Source organism: Entelurus aequoreus, linkage group LG21 (genome assembly GCF_033978785.1).
Source record: "Entelurus aequoreus isolate RoL-2023_Sb linkage group LG21, RoL_Eaeq_v1.1, whole genome shotgun sequence".
Classification (NCBI taxonomy): domain Eukaryota; kingdom Metazoa; phylum Chordata; class Actinopteri; order Syngnathiformes; family Syngnathidae; genus Entelurus; species Entelurus aequoreus.
This window is the reverse complement of record NC_084751.1, coordinates 1180235-1196034: the sequence shown is the minus strand read 5'-3', so window position 1 is coordinate 1196034 and position 15800 is coordinate 1180235. Positions and strand designations below refer to the sequence as shown.

The 15800-nt window shown below is 38.9% G+C and overlaps 2 protein-coding genes across 5 annotated transcripts in view; both read right to left on the bottom strand.

Moving 5' to 3' along the window:
- The window catches only part of LOC133638828 (glycolipid transfer protein-like), a 13060-nt gene extending 11160 nt beyond the window's left edge, over nucleotides 1-1900 (bottom strand). The window contains exon 1 of the mRNA XM_062031811.1: nucleotides 1721-1900. Within this exon, the coding sequence (XP_061887795.1) occupies nucleotides 1721-1823 (103 nt within the window). The 5' untranslated portion in view covers nucleotides 1824-1900. The remainder of the gene's footprint in view (nucleotides 1-1720) is intronic.
- A 1309-nt stretch (nucleotides 1901-3209) lies between these two features.
- LOC133639063 (ARF GTPase-activating protein GIT2-like) overlaps nucleotides 3210-15800 on the bottom strand; it is a 30237-nt gene continuing 17646 nt past the window's right edge. For 2 of the 4 annotated variants that reach the window (XM_062032148.1, XM_062032149.1), the window contains exons 11-20: nucleotides 13786-13883; nucleotides 13592-13703; nucleotides 11745-11896; nucleotides 11516-11668; nucleotides 9330-9539; nucleotides 9090-9179; nucleotides 8595-8671; nucleotides 8383-8535; nucleotides 4715-4778; nucleotides 3210-4508 (exon numbers count right to left, since the gene is read on the bottom strand). In XM_062032148.1, coding sequence (XP_061888132.1) covers nucleotides 4314-4508; nucleotides 4715-4778; nucleotides 8383-8535; nucleotides 8595-8671; nucleotides 9090-9179; nucleotides 9330-9539; nucleotides 11516-11668; nucleotides 11745-11896; nucleotides 13592-13703; nucleotides 13786-13883 — 1304 coding nt within the window. In that variant the 3' untranslated portion in view covers nucleotides 3210-4313. The remainder of the gene's footprint in view (nucleotides 4509-4714; nucleotides 4779-8382; nucleotides 8536-8594; nucleotides 8672-9089; nucleotides 9180-9329; nucleotides 9540-11515; nucleotides 11669-11744; nucleotides 11897-13591; nucleotides 13704-13785; nucleotides 13884-15800) is intronic. The other 2 variants (XM_062032151.1, XM_062032152.1) reach the window with 1 other exon arrangement.

Sequence of the window (15800 nt, the reverse complement as noted above, 5' to 3'; positions counted from 1 at the left end):
ATATATATATATATATATATATATATATATATATATATATATATATATATATATATATATATATATATATATATATATATATATATATATATATATAAAAATGATAAATGGGTTATACTTGTATAGCGCTTTTCTACCTTCAAGGTACTCAAAGCGCTTTCACAGTATTTCCACATTCACACACTGATGGCAGGAGCTGCCATGCAAGGCGCTAACCAGCAGCCATCAGGAGCAAGGGTGAAGTGTCTTGCCCAAGGACACAACGGACGTGACTAGGATGGTAGAAGGTGGGGATTGAACCCCAGTAACCAGCAACCTTCCGATTGCTGGCACGGCCACTCTACCAACTTCGCCACGCCGTCCCGTATATATATATATATATATATATATATATATATATATATATATATATATATATATATATATATATATATATATATATATATATATATATATATATATATATATATATATATATATATATATATATATATATATATATATATATATATATATATAATTTTTATTTTTTAACTAAAACTGGTAAAATTCTGGAGACTGAGCTGGCAGTTTTGAAAACAGTTTGACTTTAAACAAACAAAACAGATGACTATTATTGTCATGAGAAACTAATTTTATATATAATATATATATATACACACATATATATATATATATATATATATATATATATATATATATATATATATATATATATATATATAAGTTTCTCATGACAAAAATATATATATATATATATATATATTATTATTTTTTTTTTGCATCTCATGACAATAGCCATCTGTTTTGTTTGTTTAACGTCAAACTGTTTTCAAAACTGCCAGCTCAGTCTCCAGAATTTTACCAGTTTTAGTTAAAAAAAAAAAAAAATTAAAAAAAAAAATAAAAATAAAAAAAATATATATATATATATATATATATATATATATATATATATATATATATATATATATACAGTGTGTATACATATATATATATATTTATTTTTTTTAGTTTAAAAAAAATAAAATTAAAAAATATATATATATACGTTATATATATATATTTATTTTTTACACACAAAAAAAAATTATATATATATATATTTTACCAGTTTTAGATGAATAAATAATAATAATTATTAATTATTTATTTTATTTTTTTACACAAAAAAACAAAATCAATATTTATATACATATATATATATTTATTTAAAAAAAAACTAAAACCGGTAAAATTCTGGAGACTGAGCTGGCAGTTTTGAATACAGTTTGACTTTAAACCAACAAAAAAGATGACTATTATTGTCATGAGAAACTATTTGACTACTGTTGCTACTACTATTGAAATTTTAATACATGACCGAAGGCATTTTTTGGGGCTTTCAAAACACAAGTGTATAGTTGTGAAGTTAACAAACTGAAACTATTTGAAGTCCATGTTTCAAAACACACAACACCATCAAGATTGGTCCAGTATTGAAATGTAACATGCCCGTTAGTACAATGCATGTAGTCAGTGTGTGTATGTAGGAGTACACTGACGCACAATGAGCCCTTAGGAAGACGGCAAGAATGCAGAGCAATGTTTGCGACGTGTCAACAAGAGCATTGCACAAGAGGGCAGATGTCACGTGACTAAACCCCCAATGGACTCCAGGAGGTGAGGCTGTGACCAGGTGGAGGACGTCGTGTTCGTGTTCGTGTGTGCGGCTACTCACCGAAGAAGGACGGCAGGTGGGAGACGGTCTCCAGGAAGAGTTTAGTGTTAACGGAGTTGTCGGGAGGAAGCTGTCCAAAGCGGTGGTCGAGAAGAATCGACATGTCGCCGCTCGGTCTTGGTCCTTTCTTCCCACTTTTACTTCTTCTTCATGCTGTGACGAGCCGCTCAAGAAGGGGCGAGAACCCGGAACTAGAGTGCCCGGAGTGGGCGGGGCCAAGGCCAAGCTCACTGAACCTTACTAGCAGATGTCCCTCCTTTTTTCTGCTTTATACCAGCCTTAGTAAAAGTGAATTACATTTTTAAAAAAAACATGTAAAAAATTATCTAATTTAGAGTTACATTATGTTTTTCAACCACTGTGCCGTGGGAGATTATCCAATTTCACCTATTTGGGTTAAAAATATGTTTTGCAAACCAGTAATTATAGTCTGCAAATGATGTGTTGTTGTTGAGTGTCTGTGCTGTCTAGAGCTCGGCAGAGTAACCGTGTAATACTCTTCCATATCAGTAGGTGGCAGCAGGTAGCTAATTGCTTTGTAGATGTCGGAAACAGCGGGAGGCAGTGTGCAGGTAAAAAAATGTGTCTAGTGCTTAAAACAAAAATAAACAAAAGGTGAGTGCCCTTAGGAAAAGGCATTGAAGCTTAGGGAAGGCTATACAGAACAAAACTAAAACTGAACTGGCTACAAAGTGAACAAAAACAGAATGCTGGACGACAGCAAAGACTTACTGTGGAGCAAAGACAATGTACATCAGAACATGACGTGACAATCAACAATGTCCCCACAAAGAAGGATAAAAACAACTGAAATATTCTTGAAAACAAAGTAGATGCGGGAAATATCGCTCAAAGGAAGACATGAAACTGCTACAGGAAAATACCAAAAAAAAGAGAAAAAGCCACCAAAATAAGAGCGCAAGACAAGAACTAAAACACTACACACAGGAAAACAGCAAAAAGCTCAAAATAAGTCACGGCGTGATGTGACAGGTGGTGACAGTACACCTACTTTGAGACAAGAGCTATAGTGATGCATGCTTGGTTATGGTTTAAAGTCGTATCCAACAATTGCGACAACGACTTTTTACGGTCAACTGAGTTTCGTTTTTTAATGATTTCTGCTGGTGGTGTGCCTGCGGATTTTTTAAACGCAAAAAATGTGCCTTGGCTCAAAAAAGGTTGAAAAACACTGGTATATGTAATCAATGTCCTTTTATTTTCGCTTAGCCTGTTACTTTTGGTATTGTTTGTATTCTCATTCTTTTAATGTGTGCACCTTTTACTGTGTGAGCTTTGGGAGATACAAGAATATTCCCAAAGGGATTATTAAAGTACAGGTATCTATCTAATAAAAATTGTTTTTATAAAAATGAAAATATTTTTATCCATCAATCCATTTTATACCGCTTGTCCCTTTCGGGATTTTCGGGCTTTTTCCATGCTAATAGGTTTCTGCTGCCTTTCTGTCACAGAGCTGAATCAAATGTACTAAAAACATGTTTATTCATTAATTGTTGCGTATATTCTGCATTGTAAGTAACATGAAACTGTCACATTTCTCCCACCCTGGATTTAATGCTCCCAAATTTCAGCACAACTTGTTAAAAAAAAAATAAAAAAGACAATACAAGATATACATGCTGGTACATGGTTGGAATCTGCTGAATGAACTGCAGACATGTTAGTTGTTAGCCAAAAAAAAAGCCTTTGTTTTACTAGACAAAATGTAACCTTAACTTCACTGGGCTCCGGGCGGCCCGAGGTATTCTGTTACTTTTTCCACCCCGGCGGTGAAACGGATCAGGCTGCAAAGTGAGATCCGAACTTGATTGAGGGGCACATTTGAACTCTGATGATAACAAACAAAAGGGGGCTCACTCCCCTCAACTTGTGAGGAGCATTACAAACAAAAGCTTATGAAAATATTTTTTTCTTGTTTTTTCTTTTCTTCAAGAGGTATGACACATTCATAAATAGAATAGCATTTGGATTACTTTGATAAAGAATTACATTGATATACCATTTTTTTTCCCATATATACTTGCATACTGTTCTTTAAATGGATTTCACATGAGCCGCTAAGGACATCTGTACACACTCACACATCATACAAGTATATCACGAATACATTACTCAAAAGCACATTTTGGACCAAGCTTGCCAACGTATTAATACAAAATATTTGATTGTTGTCAGGTGATATAGCCTACCTGCTTTGTAACAGAGTCCTACTTGGATTCTACCTCCCTTAACCCGCAGTGTATCCCCTTTTTGCAGTGAAGCTGCTCCTATTATAGGCTTCCTAATTGAACACACACTGAAAAAAATACTGTTTTTGCACCTATTGGGGAGCACTAAAAGGGGAACAATGTTAACGGCTTGCTGTTTTAATTGCTATACATAAGATACAACATAGCACCCTTAAGAAATGTGTGGATTCAATCTTTGTAAGGTAGGATGACATTAAGTAAATACAAATAAATATAATACAAGCTAAAGGAATGTATGTGTCGAGGACGTGCAACAATTGAAGTAGAGGTTTACCTCGTGTGATATTTTTTTGTTGTTGTGGGGGGAGGGGTTGGAGCTGCTAAATGTTGTTTTCTTTGGTGGTCACGGTGACAAGTTGCTTGGCAGCTTTGGCGATGTCGTAGGCGCATTGGATGACCTGCTGCGTGACCAGCTGCACGTCGGCGGGGCAGGGGCCGTAACACTCGCCGTGCAGCCGGCCCGCGCTGGAGGTGAGCAGGAAGAGGGAGCCGCGCACGGTCTCCGAGGACGGCCTCTGCAAGAGAGAGGAGCAGGTGGGTGCGGTCGCCAAGGCAACGTCCACAAATAACCTCTCATGGTGGCGCGTGTGAATGTAAACAAAGTAATCCAATGATGAGGAAAAGTAATGCGATAAGCCCAGACGACATGTCTGCACATTCTCTACCGTTTGTTTACCCAACACGTCCTTTTGTTACGGGGGTGGAGTAGGAGTTGTGTTACCTTTGGAAACAGAGCGGCCATCTCCTTCACAGCCACACAGATCTTCTCTGCACATGGCAGAAAGCTGTCAAGACACAAAGATAAAGCAACGAATAAATATCTCCCCATAAGGCAAAAGTCACTTTTTTATGATGTATGACGAATTTCCTCTCTTCTGACTTATACCGTATTTTTCGGAGTATAAGTCGCTCCGGCCGAAAATGCATAATAACGAAGGAAAAAAACATATATAAGTCGCACTGGAGTATAAGTCGCATTTTTTGAGGAAATGTATTTGATAAAAGCCAACACCAAGAATAGACATTTGAAAGGCAATTTAAAATAAAGAATAGTGAACAACAGGATGAATAGTGTACGTTATATGAGGCATAAATAACCAACTGAGAACGTGCCTGGTATGTTAACGTAACATATTATGGTAAGAGTCATTCAAATAACTATAAGATATAGAACATGCTATACGTTTACCAAACAATCTGTCACTCCTAATCGCTAAATCCCATGAAATCTTATATGTCTAATCTCTTACGTGAATGAGCTAAATAATATTATTTGATATTTTAAGGTAATGTGTTAATAATTTCACACATAAGTCGCTCCTGAGTATAAGTCGCACCCCCGGCCAAACTATGAAAAAAACTGCGATTTATAGTCTGAAAAATACGGTAAACGTTACAGTGTTGAATACTCCTGTTAAACCAGGCCAAAGCATTCAATCATAAGGTTCAAGCATTTTTGCGTGAGCATGCACGCAGGTTTGGATGCCTCCGTCCGTTGGGTTTTGCAGTCCGACTACGTTGTGCCGCCACAGCGAGGTAGACGTACTTATGGTAGACGTACTTATTTATCCAACCCAATCCACTTTATTTATATAGCACATTTCAAAAAAACAATAGAAGTTTCACAGTCCTGCACAGAAGTTGAGACATACATACTAGGAGAATCAGTAATATAAAACATTTAACTATAAAATAATAAATACATACAATACATCAGAAAAAATAAAATAGACGAAAATCACACAACTCTCATGCTGGTTTAAAAGCCAAAGAGTAAAAATATGTTTTAAGACGTGATTTGAAACTCATTAAAAAGAGAGCCGTCCGAATAGCAAGAGGGATATTGTTCCAAAGTTTTGGAGCCACAGCATAAAATGCACGATCACCTCTGGATTTTAAACAGGGTTTTTGGGACGACAAGAAGAAACTGATCAGCTGACCTCAGAGACCTTGTGGGGGTGTACATTTTTAAAAGGTCTGACATATATTGTGGCGCTAATCCGTTAAGCGATTTAAAAACAAACAATATTTTAAAATGAATTCTTAAATGAACTGGGAGCCACTTGCTAAAATGGGGGTAATAGGTTCATGTTGTTTAGTGCCAGCAGCAGCATTTTGGACTAACTCGACTTAATTAGACATTAAGTCAAGCTCTCATCCAGAGGGGAAGAGCTCCTCCTGCTACAGGCTGTGAGGAAACGCAAAAAAAGGTATGATAAAATATAATTTTTATCTAATCTTGGCATGTGCATAATAGCACCAAATGCAACATACAGGGACATAAATGCTGCTAAAAGCAGATTTTTTATGCGAAGTCTGAATTGATCAGCAAGTCTTCAGGTGTACCTAATGTTGTGACCAGGTGAATCTATATAATGTTTATGAAGTTTATTTTCGATCTTGTCTGGAAAAAAAAATGGTGGTAACGGCTTATAGATAAATTTAAACAGTGTACATTTTTAAAAGATAAATTGCAGGGTTTCCCCTCGGTTGCCAAGATACCTGTGGCAGTGGGGGCGTGATCAATATGACATGTAATTTGCTATGATGCATATATTTTCTATAATAAGGCAAAAAAAAAAGTATGCAGTACATACATTTAAAACAAATCTGTGTTATTATTAATTAGTATTAACATATATTTTCTTACATAATATCACTTTGTTCTATTTTTCAATTGTTGCTGCCTATTGTAAAATGTGTTTTGTTGAGTTTTTTAAGACTCAAGAGACTTGTCCAATCCTTTTAGTCACTTTATCTTTATTAAAAACGATTAGCAACAAATCTAGCATATTTTTCTGGTGTTATTATAGACTGCACTAGTGTTTAAAGACTCTTCTGTCGCTCACACTTGCTTTTCCTCCACTGTCTTCTTACACTTTGTAGATTGCTGAGCGCAGGTATATCTGGGATATATTAAAGTACGTCCATGCTGCCTCCGTTCCAGACATTGCCGTGTGTCTTGCTTACATCATCACAACATCCGGCTGTTCCGATGATCAAAATACGTCTTTTTTCGGTGTCCGAATTTACATTGCATCACTAGTCAATAGTGCCCAAATAATAAACTGTGTATAACCATTCATACTGTAACTACTTGCTCGTGTTGACGTGTACGTTTGTGTGTTACGATGTTCATTGTTCCAATGGTCTGTGAACACACCGTGTTAGTGCAGAATGAGGAAGTGGTTTTGTGTGTCTGATGTGTGGCACAGGAGGGAATATGTGTTGGAATTGGGCTTGTTGACAATAAATGTTAAAAAGAGCGTTAGAACTTCTGTGGTTCCTTTCTGCATGCTAAAATACATTATATTACTTTAATTTATTTCCACGGAAAAAGACCTAGTTTTTTAGGTGTGGCGGTTATATTTATCATCGTGGGTTCGAGTACATTATGGGGAACACTGATTTATGATACTTGTAGAGAGGGTGGGGCGTGGTTTCGTTTTCATTTACATCTTGTAGACACAAATTGGGTGATAAAAATACCGTATTTTTCGGACTATAAGTCACAGTTTTTTTCATAGTTTGGCCGGGGGTGCGACTTATACTCAGGAGCGACTTATGTGTGAAAGTATTAACACATTACCGTAAAATATCAAATAATATTATTTAGCTCATTCACGTAAGAGACTAGACGTATAAGATTTCATGGGATTTAGCGATTAGGAGTGACAGATTGTTTGGTAAACGTTTAGCATGTTCTATATGTTATAGTTATTTGAATGACTCTTACCATAATATGTTACGTTAACATACCAGGCACGTTCTCAGTTGGTTATTTATGCCTCATATAACGTACACTTATTCAGCCTGTTGTTCACTATTCTTTATTTATTTTAAATTGCCTTTCAAATGTCTATTCTTGGTGTTGGGTTTTATCAAATACATTTCCCCAAAAAATGTGACTTATACTCCAGTGCGACTTATGTTTTTTTCCTTCTTTATTATGCATTTTCGGCCGGTGCGACTTATACTCCGGAGCGATTTATACTCCGAAAAATACGGTAAATGATGCAATACTGCATACGCTGTAGCCACAGGAAGTTCGAATTAAAGGAAGAAAATTATCAATTAAATATAATACAGTCGGAATATATAAAACTATACAATATATAGTATAATAATTATAGATGTATAAATAATCGATTTATAATCGAATCATAGCCCCTGAATTGTAATTGTAATCGAATCGTAAGGTGCCCAAAAATTCCCACCTCTAAATGCAATCAGACCTTAACAGCCCTAGGTTAAACAAACATCTAAAGAACATTACGCATTTTTAGCACCTTTCGGAAGGGATCGAAACAGTCTTGTCAAAGCAACAGGTGGTGTTATGACCCCCATTTGTGAGGACATGTTGTAAACAACAACACTGCCTGGGCTAACCTTTCATGTTTGGTCTCCTGGGCGGCCCTTAGAAGCTCCTGAATGTTCTTGGTGATCTGCTCCGTCTTGCAGATGACGTCCTCGGTGCATGGCAGGGTGGGGTCTTCCTCAACATCCAACTCGCTCTCTGCTGCCTCAGAGGCCAGCGGCGGGCTGAGGGGAAAGGCCGTTAGGAATGTTCAAATGTTACTTTCCAAAACATGTCCTCTTACTCAGCGTCCACTGCTTCAGAGTGGTTGGGTGCAATGTCACATTTGAGAATGGTGCTCTGTCCCTCCAAACTGCAACCCTGCAGAAATATTCAACTGTTACCATCCGGTCAATCGGAACAAGCGCCTGTGCAGTAAAAAAAAAACAGCAACATGCATTGTAGAGACACAAAAAGCGAGTATTTAGGTAAGATACAGAGATGCAATTAGTAGATGCAAAGATGGCATAAATTGTGAGTGTTCTTAAAGTGCACTGCAATTGGACGGTTTGGTTCAAAGAAATTGGACGCTTTGTCTGGATTAAAGCAGCTCCACCACTCAGTGGAAAAGCAACAGGTTGTTCAGAGTCGTAAGAAAAAGAATAGTGGCGTGTTCATCCAACCAAGCTGCTTTTAGGAGACACACGTCAGTTGAAAAGCAAAACTACAGCCCAAGCACGAAGAGGGAGGGCTTTCAAAATCTCCTGCCGACCACAGGAGGGGTACACCAGTACTTAACCCTTCGAGATCTCTCATCCCACGACCAGGACGGGGAAGAGGGCAAGGATGGGAGGGAGGAAGCGGCCGTTCCCAAAGGACCCCTCCCAATCTAGGAAAGGGTCAAGTCGAGCAAACTCTAATGAGATGCGATGAATAATCAACCACTCCAAAAGAAATAAACAACACCAGCTCCAAGCCAGGCACCATCACGGTCACGTCAACAGCCGAGCGGGAGCCGTAATGCCTCAAAAGTGCTTACGTTCGCCGGGAAGGGTTGTAAGACGACTCCGTCTTCACGCCGGGCGCTTTCTTCGCGCTGAGGGTACTGTCTGGGGGAGGAGCCGGTCTCGTACATGGACATGGCGCGACCTCCGCGGGTCTGGCGTCGAGCGACAGGCCCGTGGCCGTGGTGTTGTCCGCTGGGGGCCTGCCATCGTAGAGTTGTATTTTCAGTTTGCAAGCAGGTCAGCTGAGGAGGACAGGAACAGTTCTTAACTAGAGAAGGACATCAATAATGGAGCAGAATGCAGCCGAGCTGAAGGAAATGTTTTAAGCTATTCTGTTGTTGTGTAGAGGGTTTGCTTTTAGGTAAAATGGCACTCGGTGAAGAGCCAAATTCAGACTTAATTTTAGGCTCACATAGATACACGTAGGGCTGGGCGATATATATCGATATACTCGATATATCGTGGGTTTGTCTCTGTGCGATATAGAAAATGAATATATCGTGATATTCGCGTATACGTTCTCACGTAGTTGCTTTTAGCTGCGGGCATTACATTACAGACGTTTCTCACTCTTTCTTGTCTCTCCTTCTCAATAAAACAAGCGCACCTTCTTACATCCGTCACATACGTATACGCCCTCGCGGAGCAGAGAGGTAGCGGCATGGGTAACGTTAGCTGTGGTGCGAGTGGTAATAGGAGAGAAAGAAGGTGCGAATATGGTAACAAATGAAGGAAGAATTCATTCCCAAGAAAAACAGCACCGGGTCCATCGTCTGGCGGTGGTTTGGCTTAAAGCGGGAATATGTCGAACAGACAACCGTAATTTGTCAAGTGTGGGGCAAAAGCATTTCTACAAAAAGTAGCAGCACTACTAATTTGTAGCATCATTTTGAAAAGTCACCCGCTAGAGAATGAAGAGTGCTTAGAAACAGATGTTGCCATGTAATCAGGGAAAGTCCAAATACAAGAGGAGGCGTACAATCTTTGGTCAGAGCGTGGGACGACACTGTAGGGTACAGTGTCTACGCGTTTCTCCTCAACTGAGCTACCGTAATTTCCGGACTATAAGCCGCTACTTTTTCCCCTCGTTCTGGTCCCTGCGGCTTATACAACGGTGCTCTTATTTACGGCCTGTTCTTCTCCGACACAGACGAAGAGGATTTCGGTGGTTTTAGTACGCAGGAGGAAGACGATGACACAATGATTAAAGACTGACTTTTCATATACCGGTAGGCTGGTTATTTTGATAACGTACAGGCGAGCACTTTGTATTACTTTGCACCGTTGTATTATTTGTACTCTGCACGAATGCTGTTCGCCATGTCAAAGATGTGAAAGTTTGATTGAATGATTGAAAGATTTATTGTTAATAAATGGGACGCTTTGCGTTCCCAAACAGTCATCTCTGTCCCAACAATCCCCTCCGTGGTAGCAGGAACCCCTATATACTGCGGTAATTACACATCAAAACCCTGCGGCTTATAGTCGGGTGCGGCTTATATATGGAGCAATCTGTATTTTCCCCTAAATTTAGCTGGTGCGGCTTATAGTCAGGTGCGGCTTATAGTCCGGAAATTACGGTAAATTGAATTCTGTCTCTGTTTAATTCCTTGCTTCTTGTCTTGTTTAATAGATGTCATCAGTGTTTGAACCTGACAATTGTAAAACCCACATTCTCTATTTTCATGTACATTCTAGGGGTCTCATTCAGTAAAACATTGTCAAACATTTAATTCCCTTTTTAAGGCTGTCTGTTATAACATATTTAGCATTCAATCAGACATTATTGTGAGGTTTTGTATCAGTGTTCCTGAAAATCAGATATTTTTTAAACACGTTTTTCTCTCAATTTGGCCCCCCGAGTCAAAATAATTGCCCAGGCCTGACTTAAGCCTACTACACTACTGTATTCTAATGTTGGTCATTATGCTGGTACTTGGAGAGCCCAGTTTTTTCTGAAGCGGTACTTGGTGAAAAAAGTCTTTTAACCACTGATGTAGATTAAAGCCAACTTGATGGCTTCATTAGCCAGCAGGGAGCATAAGTGTGCACTATACCAGTCAAAAGAAAAGGAAACAGGGCTGATGGATGTTTTTCTGTGAGCAAAGTAACAGGAAATGAGGCAACGTCTGATTCACTGAAACAGACTTGGTGTCAACACAAAGGATTCATGTCTAAGGGTGAAGGCAATCAGTAGCGGAGGACTTGCTTGACTAACCTTGCCTTGCATCGCTCGCAGCTCCTCGCTCAGGTGACAGTTGACTTTGAGCAGCTGCTGTATTTTGGCTTCCGACGCAGTGAGGGCGCTCTTTACCTCCATGAACTCTTGCACCGTGATCGGGCCGTCTGACATGTCCGACGACTCCGAACTCTGCAGCGAAGACCGCAAGATTCATTGGACGTGTTCAGACAGAAATCAAATAAAAGGCATCTGTGTTGTTAAAAACCTTGGTCCTCCCATCAACGCAGTTGTTACCACAGGTGGCTTCCTGGGCCGGATCTTCATCCGAAGCCACGCTGTCGTAGTCCGGCTGGTCGTTGTCCTGGCAGTCACTGTTGTGGCGACTGTTTGTTCCCTGCAAGATCAGCTCCACACTCTCTGTAGGCAGTACACACATCAGTACCTCGAAGAAGTCTAAATATACTAGGGCTGTCTTCATTTACTGGAATTGTCAACAAAGGGCATAATCGTCAATTAAACAAATAATTTAGAATTATTTCAAATTGCATGAAACTGATTGTTGATGAAAAGCATCTTGAAGAGTTTGGGGTATATTTGAGTGCACTAGTTAGCCGCAACCAGCAGAGGCGCTGTTGATTCAGGCTTAACTAGTTCGCATGATGATACGCTTGTCGTCCAATGGCAATTTACTTCATAAATTACTTATTTATATAAATTATATATATATCGTCGCCCCTTTTTTTAGCGATTGGTTCCGGACATGACTGCGAGGAGGAATCATTATTTAATACCTATCATACCTAAATACCTTTTAAATATGTGTTTCAACATTACGAGAGCCATCTATACATAAAATAAGACCCTTTAGTCACATTTACACTCTTTCTATAAAAATGGCACCCATTACCTCCCTGCTTGGCACTCAGCATCAAGGGTTGGAATTGGGGGTTAAATCACCAAAAATGATTCCCGGGCGCAGCCACTGCAGCTGCAGCTGCTCACTGCTCCCCTCACCTCCCAGGAGGTGATCAAGGGTGATGGGTCAAATGCAGAGAATAATTTCGCCACACCTAGCGTGTGTGTGACAATCTTTGGTACTTTAACTTTTTTTTAATCCAATATAATAATGCTGTCTGAGGCTGAGCCAATTAGTGCTAACGATACTGAGCAGCGCGCACTAATTGGTTTGGTCTCCTCTAATGGCCAGTACTACTGTAGTATCAATATTTTAGTTCAATTGAGCTATTTCTATGATTAAAAATGACTACGTTAAATCAAAAATGTTATATAATTTGGTTTAAATAATCTGCAATGTGGATATACAGTACAGGCCAAAAGTTTGGACACACCTTCTCCTCATTCAATGCCTTTTCTTTATTTTCATGACTATTAACATTGTAGATTGTCACTGAAGGCATCAGAACTATGAATGTGGAGTTATGTACTTTACAAAAAAAAGTGAAATAACTGAAAACATGTTTTATATTTTAGCTTCTTCAAAATAGCCACCCTTTGCTCTGATTACTGCTTTGCACACTCTTGGCATTCTCTTGATGAGCTTCAAGCACACCTGTGAAGTGAAAACCCTTTCAGGTGACTACCTTTTGAAGCCCATCGAGAGAATGCCAAGAGTGTGCAAAAAAGTAATCCGAGCAAACGGTGGCTATTTTGAATAAACTAGAATGTAAAACATGTTTTCAATTATTTCACCTTTTTTTTTGTTAAGTAAATAACTCCACATGTGTTCATTCATAGTTTTGATGCCTTCAGTGACAATCTACAATGTAAATAGTCATGAAAATAAAGAAAACACATTGAATGAGGAGGCCTGTACTGTATATAACTAACATTACTTAACATAAAAAAGCACAGAGATTGAGTCACCAACACGTGAGCTTCTTTGTTTCAGCACTTGATTAGTTTGTTTAGAAAAAAACTAAATCATACAAAAACTAACAGACCATTGTATATGGGGAGACTCACTGTTCCCTCTACAGTAAAATACTGTTCTATATTGAAAAGTATCGTAAAAAAATATGTATAAGCTATAAGCAATAAGAAACAAGTAAGTTGCCTAATGTGGGTAAGGTAACCATTTAGGAATGTTTGTACCTTTAGGACTTTCGCAGGAATTCCCCCACTGCCGACGTTTGGCATCTGTTAGGATATCGATGACCAAGGTAGCAAACTCATGGGCGCTAAACCTCGCCAACTTCTGACGACCCTTTAGAGAGAAGGTCATTTGAGTATGACAATTATATCACTAAAACACAAGTGAAAGGTTTAAAAGAAGCAAAACAACTTGCCTGGTTTCTGGTTGAGGAGTACTCAGGGTTGACCGGCAGGAAAGGAACAACTGTGGTGTCCGTTACAAGTGTGCTGTGGTTCTGCGTGGCTAAACACACTGGACAAAAAAATAAAATAAATAAACATTACAGTTTTTTGCACAGGACCAGAATATATCTGTTCGGCGGGCTTGACGTGTAAACGACGTGTTTGTAAACCTTATTTAACAACAAAAAATGACGTTACTGACTTAAGGGTTTTGCATTCAGAGCAGCAAAAAACACAGTCGATACAAAACATTTGTGATTTTTCCTAGGGTCTATGTAAGCATGCGCTGATTTTAAAGCTAATGGACACGTCATTGTACGTCTGATATATCTGTATATTGATTAACAGAGAGGGACAAGCGGTAGAAAATGGATGGATGGGTTATAATGTGCGACCAAGTCAGCTGTGTATAAGGTGTGTTAGAAGGGGCTGTTTGCAAGTTGTTTAAAGTAACATTTTTCAAACCAAAACATATACCATATCATACCATGCCAACTTTATTTATAAAGCTCTTTAAAAAGAACCACAGTTGAAGAACAAAGGACTGTACACCACAAAGAAATACAGGCAAAGGACAGACTAAAAAATAACATTTAAAACAGAGGTAAAATACACATTAAAAAAGCAAATACACATTATTTTAAGAACAATTTGTTAGATAAAAAGCAGTTAAAAAGTTAAAATCCGTTAAAAAAGTTAAAAACAGTTGAAAGTGTCAGGTTCAAACACTGATGACATCTATTAAACAAGACAAGAAGCAAGGAATTAAACAGAGACAGAATTAAATTTGGCTCAATGGAGAAGAGACGTCTGGACTGTACTCTTTGTACACCACTCTGACGAAAGATTGTACGCCTCCTCTTTTATTTGGACTTTCCCTGATTACATGGCAACAGCTGTTTCTAAGGGGCGGTGGTCGTAAACAGCCATCGTCTTTGATTACAAACCGTTCAAAGAAAAGGTCGTAAAACCGTTCAAAGAAAAGGTTGCCTGGAGGTGAGTCTGGTCCTGCTTCCTCTCTGCTTTGAAGTTCTCGGGTCAAGACAATATATTTATGTTGATTACAATACATGAAAGAAACAGAACACCTTCATGTTGCTTCCCATCCTACACAGTGGAGTTTTACAAGCCTTCTTCTTGGTAGGATCAAAGACAGCTTTTGTCTTCTAGCCGGGCGAGCTGAACTCAATGTAACACAAAGTTTTGTGATGACTTAGATACAATTATTCTGACAGAAAGTCTCATGCTGGGTTAAAAGCCAGTGAATAAAGATGGGTTTTAAGAAGGGTCTTAAAAGTAGCCAAAGAAGGGGCCTGTCTCACATGGAGAGGGAGATCGTTGCTGAGTTTGGGACCCGCAACAGAGAAGGCTCTGTCCCCTCTAAGCTTGCGCTTTGAATTGGGTACCTCCAGGAGCATCTTGATCAGCAGACCTGAGGGACCAGGTGGGGGCATAGAGGTGGAGCAGCTCAGAGAGGTAAGGTGGGGCAAGATCACGTAAGGATTTAAAAAGGAGTAAAATCATTGTAAAATGGACTCTAAAAGACACAGGCAGCCAGTGGAGGGAGGCTAAAACAGGAGTAAAGTGCTCTCTTTTTCTTGTGTTGGTTAAGAGTCGGGCAGCTGCATTTTGGACCAGCTGCAGACGTGAGAGGGAGGATGGACTAATTCCAAAATACAAAGCGTCACAGTAATCCAGCCGAGATGTGATAAAGGCATGGATTACTGTCTCAAACTGTTGCCTAGGAAGAAGGTTTTTTAACCTTGTCCAGCTGACGTATAAAAATATAACAAGGACACCACCTGCTAGCGTATGTTTTAACAAAACATATATTCATTTAAATGTCCAAATTTTTCACAATTACTAATTATATTGAACAAAAACCTGCTCGTCCATCCGAGGAATTTGTTTGGCGTTCAGGCTTGTCACTGACTGCTGCCAAGCCACACGTACGCGCAGCAAGCACGTGTGCACATACACAAAAGCA